At 40.3% G+C, this 15,545-nt stretch overlaps 1 protein-coding gene across 6 annotated transcripts in view; it reads right to left on the bottom strand.

Moving 5' to 3' along the window:
• The window catches only part of NFIA (nuclear factor I A), a 248,415-nt gene that overhangs the window by 104,820 nt on the left and 128,050 nt on the right, over positions 1–15,545 (bottom strand). For all 6 annotated transcript variants that reach the window (XM_050900560.1, XM_050900556.1, XM_050900559.1 and 3 more), the window contains exon 3: positions 6,110–6,175. In XM_050900560.1, the coding sequence (XP_050756517.1) occupies positions 6,110–6,175 (66 nt within the window). The remainder of the gene's footprint in view (positions 1–6,109; positions 6,176–15,545) is intronic.

Below are 15,545 nucleotides of genomic sequence, written 5' to 3'. Positions count from 1 at the left end.
CATAAGGGTGCAAATCCGTTCAGAATTTGGTCCTGGCAAGTTACAAAGGTGCAAACAAGCTGACATCACCAGGAGCTTTGACTTCAGCGCCAGCTATGAGATTCCTTATTGAAAATGCTAAGGGCTTTTTTTTTTAAAGCTTTTTCTGAAGCAAAGTTAATTTTAGATTAGTCCCTCAGGCTGTGATAACTCCTCAGTGTTGCTCTGTAAACAAGAGAGGAGAGTCTTCTTGCATTTATAAGATTCTGATGCAAATGATCCCATGAACAAGAACACTAATAAAAGCTGCCGTTACTGTATTATCCTGTTTGCAACTGTAACTGATAAAAAACTTTCTCTGCAAGGCTTGGTTATCTGCTGCAAATGAGGTGTTTCAGGAATGTTAGTCATCTGAGATGATGTACTTTCTAACAGTACCCGTTTCAGCATTGTGTGTTCAGAGAACTGCACATGCCCGTGCACTCCTCAGGTGGGAAGTAAGGGCCCTATCCAGGGACAGCTGACCCTCCAGACACCTCAAGTCCTGCTGCGCTTGCAGCACCTCCTGGGTGAGTAAGTGTAAAGCTGGTTGGCATCAAGTTCAGCCACAGCTGAGAGAGCCTGTGAGGCAGCTGGAGTCCACCTGAAGTAGTGGAGATGGGAGGTTAGGCACGGCCTGAGAAGAAGGGATGGCCTCGGAAGGCAGTACATTTCTACTAGTTAAAAATTTGGCTGTTGAAGGAATTGGAGGTCTCTCAGCTACCATTTAACTTACAACATAGTTGAGTGGTGGGGACAACCACAAAGAACAGCTACGTTTTCTGTCTGTCTCAGCTTGAAAGGAGGGGTTTGAACAGTGAACTCTGTATCCGAGAAGAGTGCCTAACGCTCGGGCCAGGCGGGCACCACTTCCACTGGCTGAAGCTACCCCACTGCACGAAACAAGAATGCCAGGTTTTGGGACCAGAAAGAAAGCACACGAAAAGGGGCTGGACTCTGCAGCCTGTTAGTTAAGGCAGAGAGGTCTTTCCACAAGCTGCTTTTGCATTTTACCAGGTTGCGCATAATCCCCTCCTTCCTTGCAGCCAAAGCTGTATTACGCCTGCCATGACCAGCCTTGCCTAGAGAAGAAGAAAAAGAAACTTCTCTTTGCATATGTTCCCACTGTTGCCTTCTCTTTCCCCCACAGCTCTAGGACCAGAATTTCTTCCTTTATGTTTTTAGGCATGGAAAAGTAAGCATATACTTAAACATTTTTTTTAAGGTTTAATACTCAAGTCCAGCCCTACTTAAGCAAAGAATTCACAGATGATATTGACAAGTCCAGTGTAATTACTGCAGGGTTGAAAAACGAGTTCTGTGAGTTACGGTACATCATTGTTTTTCTTTTTTCTTTTTTTTTTTAATGTTACAAAGAACAATGTGCCTTTCATTTCCTGCAGTGCTGTTAAGGTACTTGCAGCTCAAAGCAGCAAGAATACATTAAAACTAAAAAGCATTTGGTTTGGGCATTAAACGTTTTTATTTTTTAGATAAATGCCTGTCCCTCTACAGAAATTGTTTGAGCAATGAATTTGGCACACATTTGTAATCAGCTGTAATAATGAATGCTGTCTTGCTCACTTGAAATGGGAGAATTTATCAACTTCTTTAAAAAGAATTTGCTAATCTACAATTAAAGTGGTGTGCTACCAACTTTGAGTTATCAAATCACAATACCACATGCTCGAGAGACATCAGTTGTCTGTAGAAAATGACACAGCATTCTTCTGCTTTACACAGCACACTTCGTGTGTACCTTTACGCTGCAGTTATTAATTCTCCAGTACTACCACAGCAAACACAAACATCGCCTGGTGGATGTCTGACATCCATTTACTGACAGCAGTAACACAGCGCTGTACCACAATTATTAACCAGTTTGTGCTACACCCTCCTTGTCTGTCTCCAGAGTTAAACTCCTGCTGGAGCAGAGCAGGATTTGACTTTCAATATTCAATGAATCTCTGAAAGCTAGAGTCACAAACATCCCCACTTTGCAGACAAAAAGACTGAAAAGTTTTCCTACAAAAGTTTAAAATAATCCTACTTACAAAAAGAAAATCTATCCGATAGCCATTTCCACGACTGAAAGAGAGAATAAAAGCCCTAGAGAGAGTCCACAGCAGTGCTGAGCTGGGAATTCAGTTGTTCCTGATCCCCAGGCATGCAGTCACTTCACTACATCAGACTAGCCATTTTGTCCTCCTCAGTTCACTGAAAACTAGTTTGTTTATAAAATGCAACACCAAACCAGAGCATTTAACAAGCTTTTAAAATCAATAACCTTTTTTTTGATTGGGTGAATTGCAAAATCACTTTGTGGTGCCAACTGAAATGAAGCTTTTACATACCATTAGGCAACTACAAAAGTGGGGAATTTTCCACACGGGTGTTCCACCCAGCTGGTCAGAAAAAAACCTCATTTGAGCAAAATATCAGGACATCGGAACATGTTCCTGCCTTTCAAATGAAGTTGCTCATCTCTTTCATCATCCCTCCTGCAAATTTCCTCACCCACATAACAAACAGACAAATTCTGGGTTTTCTTCCTCTCCCTGAGAAGCTCTTTCCCATACTAACGGACCTGAGAGACAGCAGCAACGTGCACACCATTCGGTTACACGTTAGCTTTAACCCTGATGCCAGGACAAGACATCTGGACCTTGGACCATGCATGCATGAACGAGCCCTGTCTTGCCTGCATGTTTGCTTTTCATGACCATCATGCTGGATATCTGTCTCTCTCTAGAAAAAAAAAAGTTTCTGTAAATTTTTGCAGTAGTGATCGGATAAGTGACTGCCTGAAAACTATTCTCGCTTAATGAAGGCTGAAGAAAAGGCTAGAGTTGGTGTTAAAGCCACCACTGACAGGAGGAGATGTCACCATCTTCTCTGTCTGTGATGATTCTGCTCCAGAAAATGCAACTGTAAAGCCCACTAGAAAAAAGGAGTGGCTCTAAAAAAGAAAAGCTTTTTTTCCCATGAACTTCACTTTAATGAAGGTTAGACATACAGGCTTTCCAAAATAACACATACAGTTTAGAATGATAAATTAAAATCTGTAGTAGGAGGCCTTCTTTTTCAGGGCTGTACAGTTGACCCTTTTGAACCTACATTACTCAAGGTATGCAAAATATATGTGTATAATAAATAGCTCTAGAATTTATGGAGTGGAACAGAAAGGATATTAACAGGCAAGTAGAGAGGCTGTATAACCCTCACAAGGCCTTTAAAGATTTATTTTTTTAAAATGAATGAATGCATGCATGTAAAAGGTAGTACTTAATCGATACACTTCTTTGTGCCTTTCAGAAACACATGCAAAATGATTCCAAATCTGCCCTCAATCTGGTCATTCCACTGTTAGCATCAGTGGGAATAAGATTATTCACAATACTATTCGATTTAAAAAAAAATTCCTCTCTGTGTGGGCTCATTCCCGCTCTCAGTAAAATCAATTACGAGACTCCCATTGACTCCGGAGGGATTTGGATCAGGCCCTGTGGAAGTGGGTCTACAGCAAGTGTAGAACAACGCAGTTAATATGATTTATTGTGTCCGTTTCTGTGCGTGCAGTTTTTCATTTTCTAAAGCCTGCAGTTTTGCTTTCATCCTCACGTTCAGTAGATAAGAGCTGCAGATCTGTGTTGATCTACACACTGGGTACACTGCAAGCTGGGGGCTGTGTGTGCTGAGAATGAGCTCAGCGTCTGCCCAGGGGGAGCAACCCCTTTAGGGCCAACAGACTGCATTAGATACATTTGTAAAGAAAATCTCCCACACAGGCACTGCAAAAGGTGCGTAATCAGTTAGGAAGCTTCTGCTGTGGTGGGGAAAAATACCCTTTAGTAAAACCGAGAAAAAGAAAAATCCTTTTCCTGTTTATTAAAAAAAAAAGTACCTTTTGCAGGTCACCAGTAAAGTTCCAAGAATTCACTAAAAGCTTCTTTTACAAGGAAGACTCAGGCTCCAAATCAGAGATATTTCATTTCACTAGGCTCTTACAGATTTTACATTATTAAACACTGACATTGCTGCTTTTCGGGGCGGTTGTTGAGTAACAGGCTTCCTTAAGACTAAGAAACTGCAGGGTAAGAAGAACTGTGGTTTAATAGCTGCGAAAGAATATTATCTAAACACGAAATAATAACATGCTTGGTGCCTAATACATTCTGAATTAAAATATGATTTAATAAACATAGGCAACATATTCCCCACAAAAAAAAAATAGCAGAATTGGCAGAACAGAAATCACAGTTTAGTCAGTTCTTCTCTTAACCTCGCAATCCTTTGGCTACAAATTAGAATTTCTGTGAACAGGATTGATAAGGGAAATTAGGCACTGTCTTTCAGAAACAACAGAAATGTTTTAAGATGGTATGTTTAGAGATGAGCAGCACAAAATCTATCAAAATATGAAACCTTTCATATTTCAATGGGAGGAAAATACAGGAACCCCCAAAGCCAAAATCTTACCAGCTCAATGAGCCCTATGTTCTATGTCCTATGACATATGCTGATATTTTAAAGTTTTTTATGTACCTAAACCTCTTCTTCTTCCCTTAATTCTACCTGCCATTTAAACCCTGATCCAAATGCAGTCCGGATGCGAATGCAGCCCTTCAACCTCCCTCCCACTTGCAGCTTGTTTGGTTGCTAATAAAGTCCCCAAAACACACACTGAACACATATACAGCTGTAGGGATTTGAGGCAAAAGCAGCTAGTTGCTGTGTGAAAGGGCAATCACAGTTGTATTATTACAGATACAATATTTCTACATGAGATGGATTTACATATCCTAAAAATGGTGACAGATTTTAGAGACATAAACCCTTCACACAAATTCTTTTCCATGTATGCACAGTAGACCCCAGTACAGTGGATCCCCCATCTAATTTTAGGTCTTATAAAAAAAATCTGGTTATGGATAAAAACGATAAACTATTAATAATAATCACTTTCACTTTGGAAGACATTATTTCTAAGTCCTAAGTATAAGTAGTAAAACAAAACTCACTTGCCGATGGGCCAACAAAAATTGTTGAGGTCTACCTTACTTAAACATAAAAAGGAAGAGAAGCTGTTCCCTTACATACATACTTATCCTTCCACATACAGTCCCTACAGAAATTTGCTATTATTCAACGATTTTTTTTTCAGGCTGCTTTACAAAGAAAGCCATTGGTTCAGTAGAAGCTATTGCTTCTACTTTAAAACTGTCCCAGTTCAAAGAATATTAGTGTTCCCAAAAGTCACAGTCCTGCTGCTACTTCCAAATAAGCTCAAGCCGCTGCCACCTGAAACAATGGTATTGCGAACATACAGAGAAGAAGGAGCAACAAGCTCTAGTTGAGCCTCCCTGACCTGCTTACCTGTAGTATCTACAACCTTTAAAGCACGCCGATGAAAAAATACAGACAACGCTGGTAGCACCTGTATCAGTCCCGCAGTGGGTACCTGCCTGAGCAGCTGGTATGTTTATAGGTGTGCAGTCCTGCCCTGAAACTGCAATGTTTGAGAGTGTTGCTGCTCAGTTTTGTTTAGCAGATTTTTGCAGTAGAGAATGGGTCTGCAGAAACATATTTCAAAGCAACCATTTTGTTTCGCGGGACTATCTGAGATCCTGCACTCTAAAATGATGGCTGGCCACATACCGAAAGTTAGGTACTTCAGTGTGTCATGTGAGAGCATCAATAAACAAAATGAAGTTAAAAGCACATAGATAAAAATGAAAGCGATGAAGCACACGCCCCTAGGGGGTCATGACTCACGGCCCAGGGATTGAAAGCCTTTGCTACGGAGGAATAAGGATAAGGGTTGCATACAGCAGGCTCTTTAATGGCATCTCCCTAATTAAAATTATTTTTAAAGGAAAAAAATGTCTCTCTCCAGGACTGGAGAAATAAATGCTACCTTAGATTAGTGAAACAGTAGCATTTTAACTATGAGGAGAGTACACAACCTATTTGTAGCTATCCCATGTCAATTATTCTGAATAATCTCTTTATATTAGACATAGGAAAAAAAATCTTTATAAATATGGGCTGTTTTAATATCCCAAAGCAGGAGCAGCAGGTAAGAACTTACCATTTTCTGGCTGGTCCTTAATATCAGCTTCACTTGGCTGGCTGGGACTTTCAGATTGACTTGAATCTGAAAAACATAAAATACAGCCAAAAATTACAGGGTCTGCTGTGGAAAATAGATCAGAGGCGCCAGACTTCCTCAAAAGGCTGAGAGTACAAACTAAGGACAGGAGTGTTGCACTAGGACATGATAATGCAAAAGTCCTGTGCCTAGGTAATATTTTTGCTAGAAAAAAAAGGGAATCTTGTTTACGGCACTACACAGAGTGCTTGGTGTGTGTTAGCATAAATTAAGCTTTGAGAATCCTTCTTTTTAGAGAAGGCATATTTAAACTACTCTCCTACATGTTTTTTATAATGCAGCCTCTATGTTGTATACAAACCAGAGCCTTAATCCAACACATAGTAAAGTCTCAAAACGTATTTTCAAGCAGGCATATAAAGGTAACTAAGCAACACTACAAAGTCGTGGAGATTGTTGTCTACACATTTCTGGAACAAAATCTGCAAAACTGATAGAAGAGCTGATTTTCGTCATACTTTCGCAGTGGTTACAGAACTACGAGAGGACGTAGTACGTCATTTCAGTACGTACATACTGAAATGTACGGCGTTGTCCCTGATTTGCGGTGGTATAAATGAGAGCAGGTACTGCATGAACTGCTTTAGAACTTGTGCAAATAATGGGTCCTACAAACTCCCAGCTAACACTCTCCAATGAACACAATTTATTTCCCTAAAATAATAAAATGACCTATAAAAGGATATGTGTAAATATGAGTGTTTTGCATTTTTTACACATTATTAACTCTACTTTACGTGAAGATGATTGCTCTTTGGTTCAAAACTTATTCTTAGTAGAGCTTTAGTCAAATAGTATTTTCCTTCTTAATTATTTCTATCACTATGAATTGGAAAACAAGGTCCGTTTACCTGTGTGGAAAAATATTTTTCAAAAAAATCCCTCAAATTACTGTTTTCGCAATAAATACAAATAGAAAAAGATTTCTTTTTTTTTCCCCTCCGAAATTGTTCTGTAACTTATTGATCCCATTAAAAAAGTTTTTGCTGTGAAACAAAACTTAGGAAATGAAACCACTTGCTACTGCATCAAAACCACCCCCAATCGTGGCAAACCTATTTTCTGACTTCACCTTGACTTTGCAGAGTTTAGAATTAGCTGTCTGAAATTTGACCACATTTCAGTGAGAAGTCAATGCAAGATCAAAAGGTCATGACACTTAACTGTGATTAAATTGAAAATCTTACTTCTATTGCAACAGAGTGATAACACCACCCCTTCTTTTTCTTTGAGGTATTAATAGCGCTGGAAGAAGCAGTACTACTAGTGACCTTGGGTCAAGCAATGCTAATTTATTGCTTTAAAAAGGTTCCTTGCTTTTAAGCAAATGAAGATTTTAATTACCGCAGAGCACTATAAAGAAAATGCCTATTTTAAATATTCAAATTTCTTTTTACCTGCTGACTGTATGCATTAGGTATCATTCAGAAGCTTAGAGGACAACCTTGTATAAATTAAAAACTACAAGTAAAAAAAAGTGCTCACAAAACAAATTTTGATAAATTTCAGAATATAAACATTCAGAATATTTAGCAAAGAAAGCTTCATTCCTGATACTTCTATTTAAAATCAATGAAATTCTCCTAAAAAGTGATATGTTTCCCAGTGTGTCCAGAATCCATTTCCTCTCTTTTGTATTTATTATTTTTAATAATTTCTCCAATGAAGCTCAGTGAAAAAAAATATTCTCACTTCTGCAATTGTTTTAAATATTGATCTTCTGAGTTATCTTTAACTGAAGCTCAAATCAGTGACAGCAGATAGACTACCGGGTAACATGCACAGTGCTGTTATATTCTGGACACTAGATTTTGGCAAGAAGTTTCATGTTTCCGATACCGCAAAGGTAGAAACAAAGGTAAAATATTAGGAATGTAAAATATTTAGTTAACATTCAAAGTCAACATTCAACAGATTTCATTTTACAGGGCAGGCATTATAGGCTTCTGCTGATTTTTCAGGTTTTTCTTTTCCTCCAGCAAGCCATGGTTCAATCAGCGTTTGGGCTTTATTTTTAAAGTAGGGTCAGAATTCCACAAAAAATCTATATATTTGAAAAAGTTACTGCAGAAATATGGGACTCAAAGCATCTTTTCCTTTCAACATTTTAAACAATTCAGCGAAGCAGCGAAAGGGACAAGGGCTCAGTGGCAGGCGCAGGAGCTGGGCTCGGCACTGGCGCTCTCAGCCTCCAGCCTGGCACCTTCGCTCCCCAGCACAGCCCTGCAGCCGGTGGGCAGCACACAGAGCGGGAGCTGCTCCTGGATTTTGAGAAACAAAGTACTTTTGTTTGTGTTGAGTGCTGTTTTTCCAACACCAAAGGTAGTGGCACAAGAGAGACTCTACTGGCCGTAGGACATTTGTTTGCATAGTGAATCTTAACTTTCTTCTTTTATTACTCTGGCTACTGTGATAACATTTTTCCTAATTCTGTTTTCCCGTAACCCACCCCTTCTGCTGAAATTAAATATTAATTTCTAAAAAAGACAACAAAGCCTTTAAGCACTATTCTTCATGGAGAGGCACGGGGCAATAAAATGCAGGACGAGGTAGAAAACCAATCTATACGGCGGTAGAGATCACGGGAGGCTACCGAAAACATGTACTGGGCAAGCGTATGCTCAGCATTGTTATGCAAGGTGGCATCTTGTGGAAACCCCAGATAAGAAGACTGAGTTAAGGCACTTAGCCAAAATGTTTATATGCAGAATTTTGCTTCCCTGATTTTATTCAGATGCCGCAGATGATCCGGTACATACAAATGTGCCGCCACATGGTTAAGGGATTGGCAAAATCAGAGCCGTTGTATTTTACAGTCTTGCCTAGGACGAGAGAGTCTTGCTCAGCCTCCACCGCTCGCTCTCTGCTTTTTCAGCAGTTGGCAGTAACTCCTGTCGGGGCTTTTTTGTTGTTTTGCACATGGAAACTTTAAAATTCCAGTTTTCTGAATGCTTAGTGTTTTGCGGGCTCGGCTACAACGGGAGGGGGAATGTCTGTCCCGCTGAGTCAGTTAGCCAAACAGGTGACCGGAGGAATAAATTAATTTTTGCCCATACATAATTGATATAAATGGAAGATCGTTTTCATAAGCATTTGCATTAAATCAATAAAATCACTTACTATAGAGCAGTTTAACAATTCATTTGATTTTCTCTTTTCTATATATTTGATAGCCACTCTGCAAAACAGTATACACTTTATGCCTATTTTCTTTAGCAACAACACTGCCAGTTAAATTCTACCACCTGCAATAATTAGAGCCATTGGAAAACATACAAAACAAAATATACAGTAGATGCGAGCCCCTCTTGAATCCACGGCCCCCTGCGGCAACGAGTTTCATTGGTGCCTTAAGCTAAGGCTGGTAGGAAGCCAAAGAATCTGTATATTACAATAAAGTGCATGTTATTAAGGGGAGGATTTAAATGATTTCAGATGGAGTTGGAAATATTATAGTGAGGAACCACTATTAAGATTGCTGATTTAAAAAAAAAAAAAAATCACCAAGGAATCTAGTTTTATATTTAAGGAAGTTTAACCTTGAATAGCACAATGGGTTTTATTTGGGGGCTTTTTTAGTTAAAGAAAAGTTAGTGGTTGGAATTTTTAACCCTGAACTAGCTGGAGTTAACATAAGTATGTACACTGGAGTCAAGGTTACTGGATAAGAGAAGCTCAGGGGGATCTGGTATCAACCATAATAATGGGGAAACAGGATAAAAAGCATGTCAAAGCTGTTTTACTCTTTACTTCCAAGAATCAACTATGATTAAGGGATAAACAAAAAAACCCCCAACAAAACAGGCTAGTTTTTCCGAAGTAGCATTTCCTACTACGTCTCTATTCTCTGTTCCTCTTTGGATCTGTTTTTTAAGCATATGCTACCCCAGTGCGACTGAGGACGTTATGCCCAAGACCCAGGTCTGCCTGATCTCAAACCATAGGCAGGCAGGGACCTTCAGCTCCAGGACGGAAGCTCTGGACTTTTCAATACGCAATTTTCCTTTTCAGCTGCAGCAGGAGCGCAGCTCCAGCCGGGCTGCACGACGGCTGCATGGAAGCAGGGCTCGCGGAGCTGGAAGGGAGCGCTCCATTGTTTGGAAAGAATAAAACCTTCCCAGGAAAGTCTGGCCCGTGGACAGGACCAATGTCAACAGACTGACAATGTTGTTCTTTTTTGTAGACCGTGACACAGACGGTGAAGAGTTGTTATGCTCCTCCACCAAAAAAGCCCGCTTCGAGTGTCATGGCACTTCCCAGTGCTAAACCACTTCATGGCTAACTGACTTCAGAGAAACGGGATGCTTTCTTGGGTACTCGCACTTTCTCGACACGTCGTGTTTTCCAGGGCGTGCTGAATCCAGCCTTGGGTGGCAGTGACCTACAGGGACCGGCCTTATTGTCTGCTGGTCTGCGCAAACTGAATTAACGGGTGTCAAGATTATTTTTTACCTATGTAGAGCCAGCCCCCACCAGAAACTGAGCCCTTGCTAGCAGCCAGCGTGCTAACTCAGGTGCAGATGCATCTATCCTCTAAACAGTAAAGGTGATCCCTGCATAGTGGAGAAAAAAAATTACCCAGCGATGCCAGATGAGCAAGGCTGCACTGCCACTGCCCATGCTGAGCCGGCTCTGCAGCTAAATAAAGCGGGCTCCCTCTCCTCCACTGCCAGCCAAGCACCTCGCAGAAGCCCCGCAGAAGTGCACAAGTTAAATTTTCCATTCATATCATGTTTGGGGGGGGGGGAATATTGTATAATAAACTGACTTATTTTATTCAAGTTTCAAAGTCCTATTTGTAATAAAAAATTTATATGGCTGGGTTGTGTTCATGCAATAAATTTTTCATCTATAATTTTGGGCATGGATTCTACCAAAGATTTATATACGTTAAAAAAAAAATCTAAATCATGCTCCTTTATATACAGTCTTACATGGTGAGCTTAAGGGATTTACAAACAGAAACCAGCACCAGGACTGAGGCTTTTTTACACTCACTTTCCCTTCATTATACATTATAATATAAACACGTAGGGATTGCTCCATATATGCTACAATTATTATTTATGGCTATTTTGGTGGCTACTACTATTTCTTTTAAGGAAGGCCTGGCTCTCCATTTAACTCCAGCCATCGCTTTCAACTCAACTTTTATAGGGAGTTCAAAGTGCTTCATTATCATACACCTCACCGTCACACATGTACATATCCGTACCAGGTTTCCAGTTTTATTTTATACCCCCCCTGTACAGTACGCCCCATCCCTGCAGCTCTCGAATAAGGTTCTGCAGTGGTAAAATCCCTGCGGTGCCAGCCTGGTTTTTTTTATAAGGCGAGGACTCTTAATTCCTGTACACTGGGAAAGAGATTATCTTTGATAATGGAAATGTAAATCAAAGCTTGCTGTTGTTTATTCCAGACAGACATTTGTGTGTTAAGTCTGTTTATCAGGCAACACTTTGTCTAAGCCAGGAAGTAGTCAGCCTTTGTAACAAGATGTATGCAAATGATTTTCCCATGAGCCCTTGCCACAAAACTTTTGTGGCAAAAACCCTCCTTGTTACTTCACCAGTAAGACGCTACTAAGCTACCCCGTAAGTAGACTAGCAACAAAACAGCTAGCTAGACTATGCTGATGAGTTTGAATGAGACCAAAACATGTGCCCACAGTCTGTTGCTCGGTATTGTAAGCAGACTTTGTGTATTACATCTGTTTATCAGGCAACACTCTGTCTGCTGGGGCGGCTTTGTACCAAGGTAGATGCAAACAAAGATCTCCACAACTCCCCGGCTAACTTTTTTTGGATGCTGAAATTCCTGATTACTTTCCTCGTCGTAGGAAATAAGAACATGAAACTTCACCGTGAGGCTGCGAGACCCTAAAGCTGTATCAAAATGGTTTCATTTTAAATCAACTTTCTTTGTTCTCACAAGCCCATAAATGATTTACTGCTATCGTGTGATAGCCTAGAATGTGGGGAATCTGTGTATTCCCATATTTGTTCCTTGATATTACAAACAAGTATTTGATTCACTTCTAAATGTTTGTTTTTAAAACAGTTTACAGCCTTTGATTCCTGCTTACTGATTCATTTCTGGAACATTTTCTATTTATTCCTTTGCAGTAGCAAACGTTAATTTTGACTTAATTCAAATTGTCATCAAAGGCTTCCTTAAGAAATCCCACAGCACAGATTTTATTTGTTATAATAAAATATTCTTAAAGTAAACATCATGGACTGTGTTTTTTTAATTCCAAGAGATACAAAAATCCGTTACCCAAAGGACTGAAATTGGTTCAGCCCTTTTTCCTAGACAAAATAAACACTTTAGGACTTTACTTGTTTGTATTCTCCTCAGTGGTGCTGTATGCATCACCAGCTAAAAACAAAGAAACTTTTAGCTGCTCAGACAAAATGCAGAAGCTCCCCAAACAACGAAGCGGGGGGTGGGGAAGCATTCAGAAAGTCTGACAGTCCATTCAATATAGGGATGATGGCCATAATGCATCCAGGGTCCCCTTGCTAATTAAATATGCATTGGCACAGTTTTGATCGATGCAAGCCATGGATCAGATGACACACCTGCAAAATCTTGAGCCCAGAGCTCCCAGGAAAAGGAAAATACAGGCTGTCTCCTTATCTTTGTTTTCAAAGGCTCTCAATTTCTGTGCTTAGATATCTAATTTAATTCTCTCACCCCTCAGCAAACTGGATTAGGAAAGTCAATACTGCCATTGTGCATCGACAGGAACACACAGCTTTCCTTTTATTCAATTTAGCCATGACCTTTAGACAAAGATAATGACAACTGTCTAAAAGTAAGGTAAGGCCTTAAGGAAGACCCTGCAGAGGGGCCCCTCTCGCTTTCTGCGGCTCCTCTGCCTGGGAAGAGCCCACCAGACATGGAGCAAATTCAAAAATAAATTTTCTCCCCAGACCGCAACGACTAGCTTGGCGGAGCGGCACCCTCGGCCATGAAGGGTTCTGTCCCACCCCGAGGAGCTGGGACACCTCGCTGCCGGCATGGGATGGCGACCGGACCCTCACGAGTCGTTTGCCGAGAGGTGGCAATGTCTCCGGAGGAAGCACGCGTGCCAACAGCAAGTGCCGAGCACTTGCACGAAGAGGGACTGCGCTGTCCTATTTTTTCTGTGGCTGTTAGGGAAACAGTGAAACGGAAGGGTCAGGCAAGTGTCGGCGGTAGCACTAATTTCTAATTTCTGGCTCCGATACTGGGGAAGAATTGTAATCCTAGAGCTAAGTGCACGGTGCGGAGAGCTGCACACAACCGCGCTTCGCTGCGGCAGAAGGAGGAACCGGCACGCGGATTTTCCTGGAGCTGAGCTGAAGCCAATGGAAATGACATTACTTTCCAATAGGTCTCGCATCAATATTTTTACCAGCCTTCCTACATTAGATAGTATCTTCCTAATACATCTGTAAGGAAAGGACAGAGAACATGCTCTAAGCTAACGAACAGCTATCAGACAGTAATCCACTTTGGTACCTACAGATACAGGTTGTACCTGAATCAGTGATTTAGGCATCTAAAAATTCATATTCATTGAGCAGCCCAGCTCCACAAAATGTTAGCTTCCATGCTGCACAATGTTTTAATTCTGCAGTATTTTTTTAGCTGCATTTAAAAATATACTTGGCATTTCTAGCTGTGGACCAATATTTTTCTCATGTCTTTTTATACAGATTTGGAGGGAAAGATATTTGTAATGGAAAAAAATATGTGCAAAGTTGGATTGCTAAGTTTCTGTAATCTTGGGAAATAAAAAAAAAGCAGCCTATGTAAGAGCTACAAGAAACCATATGGATCAACAAGAGCTGCCCTCATATCCCTGGGAAATATAAATTAACCTACATTTCATCATCATAAACCCCAAAATAAAAAATCTAATTAGAGTCTCTACCCTCAGATTCACTTCTAGAAAATTTGCTTATCCCCCTCACAAAATGATTTACAGTACTTATATCCATTTCTTCAGAGTGATTTAAATTTATTGAATCATTTCAATTTTTAGAGAGCTTCCATTTGGATCTGTATGGGTTTCTAGACATATGCAGTGCTCAGTTATTTAAAATTAATTGCAGTACAATAATTTTAAATTGCTTCACACTATACGAATCTCAAGTGCTTTGAAATATTTGAACCATTCTATTTAGAAGCCATCAAACTTCTGAGCACATGCATCAAAGAGTTGTTTTAAAAGCCGAAGGGCCGTACTGATGATCCCAAAGTGCAGGTGAGCACGGCTCTGGGCATGCTCAGTGCACACGTGTCTGAATTTATAGAACAATTCAACAAATTTTGCCCGAATGTCAATCTTTAATTAACAAAAACGGATTCTGTAATAATTTAAAACCACTAAAACATTTCTAAAACTAGAAAAGCACTGTTATAAAATAATGGCATACATTAAAACTATTATTACTTGTAATGTATATTTATAGAACATCCTTTTATCCTGGAAATTAAAACATCTTATTAACATTAAACTAAGCTTTACAATACCTCTGTGGGAAAGGTGAGCATAACTATGCCCACTTTACGCAGGGATGAAGGAGGCACATAGAGGTTAAGTGATTTACCTTCAGAGGCACAGTTACTAAAAGGAGTAAAAAGCACGGGGCTGAGCTCTCAAGCTGCTGCTCTGGATAATAAAGTATCATTCCCACCAATACAGCCATTACAATGGCAACGGCAGCGCCCGCTTAGGAAGCCTTCAACTACATTATGTAGAAAATTACTTGGTAGAGTGGATCCAAAGTCACCTAGAAGGGATATTTCCAGTCACTCTCAGCTTCTGTTTCACTTGCCTTTTTTTTCTTATTAGGTATTTTGAAAAACAAGAAATCATTTCTACATTTCTCTCCAGAGTATTTTCTAACTCGGTTTAACAATAACAACAACAGTATTTGGGGTGACTAAATCGCTGTTTTTGCAATGCCTGACTTCATGTATAAAGGCAAATGAAGATGAAACTGTGTGATGAGCCGATCTGGTAGCTTTGGTCAAAGTCTCCAGGTCTGCTTCTATGCAATTTTACACTGGTGAGTAAACCAACATCAGCAAAGCAGGATTATGTCCACCATATGGTGAGACTCCATCGGCAGTAGTACAGTCACCCAATTAATCTCTATCCCCGACCATCCCCTTGTTATTTATTTATTGTGACAAACTCATCCTTATGGGACCCAAGGCAGGGAGCTGCGTATTCCCAGGCTATTCTTGTCAGTGCCCATCTTCATTCTTTATCCGCGCTGCCCAAGCAGTAGCTGGTGGTCTGGTACCTCTCCTCTGGCCAAGACGCACGGTGCTACAAGGTCACGACCAAGGAGGC

This window comes from Gymnogyps californianus, chromosome 8, assembly GCF_018139145.2.
Source record: "Gymnogyps californianus isolate 813 chromosome 8, ASM1813914v2, whole genome shotgun sequence".
NCBI classification, from domain to species: domain Eukaryota; kingdom Metazoa; phylum Chordata; class Aves; order Accipitriformes; family Cathartidae; genus Gymnogyps; species Gymnogyps californianus.
The sequence above is the reverse complement of the archived record's forward strand: the minus strand, read 5'-3'. Positions and strand labels throughout refer to the sequence as shown.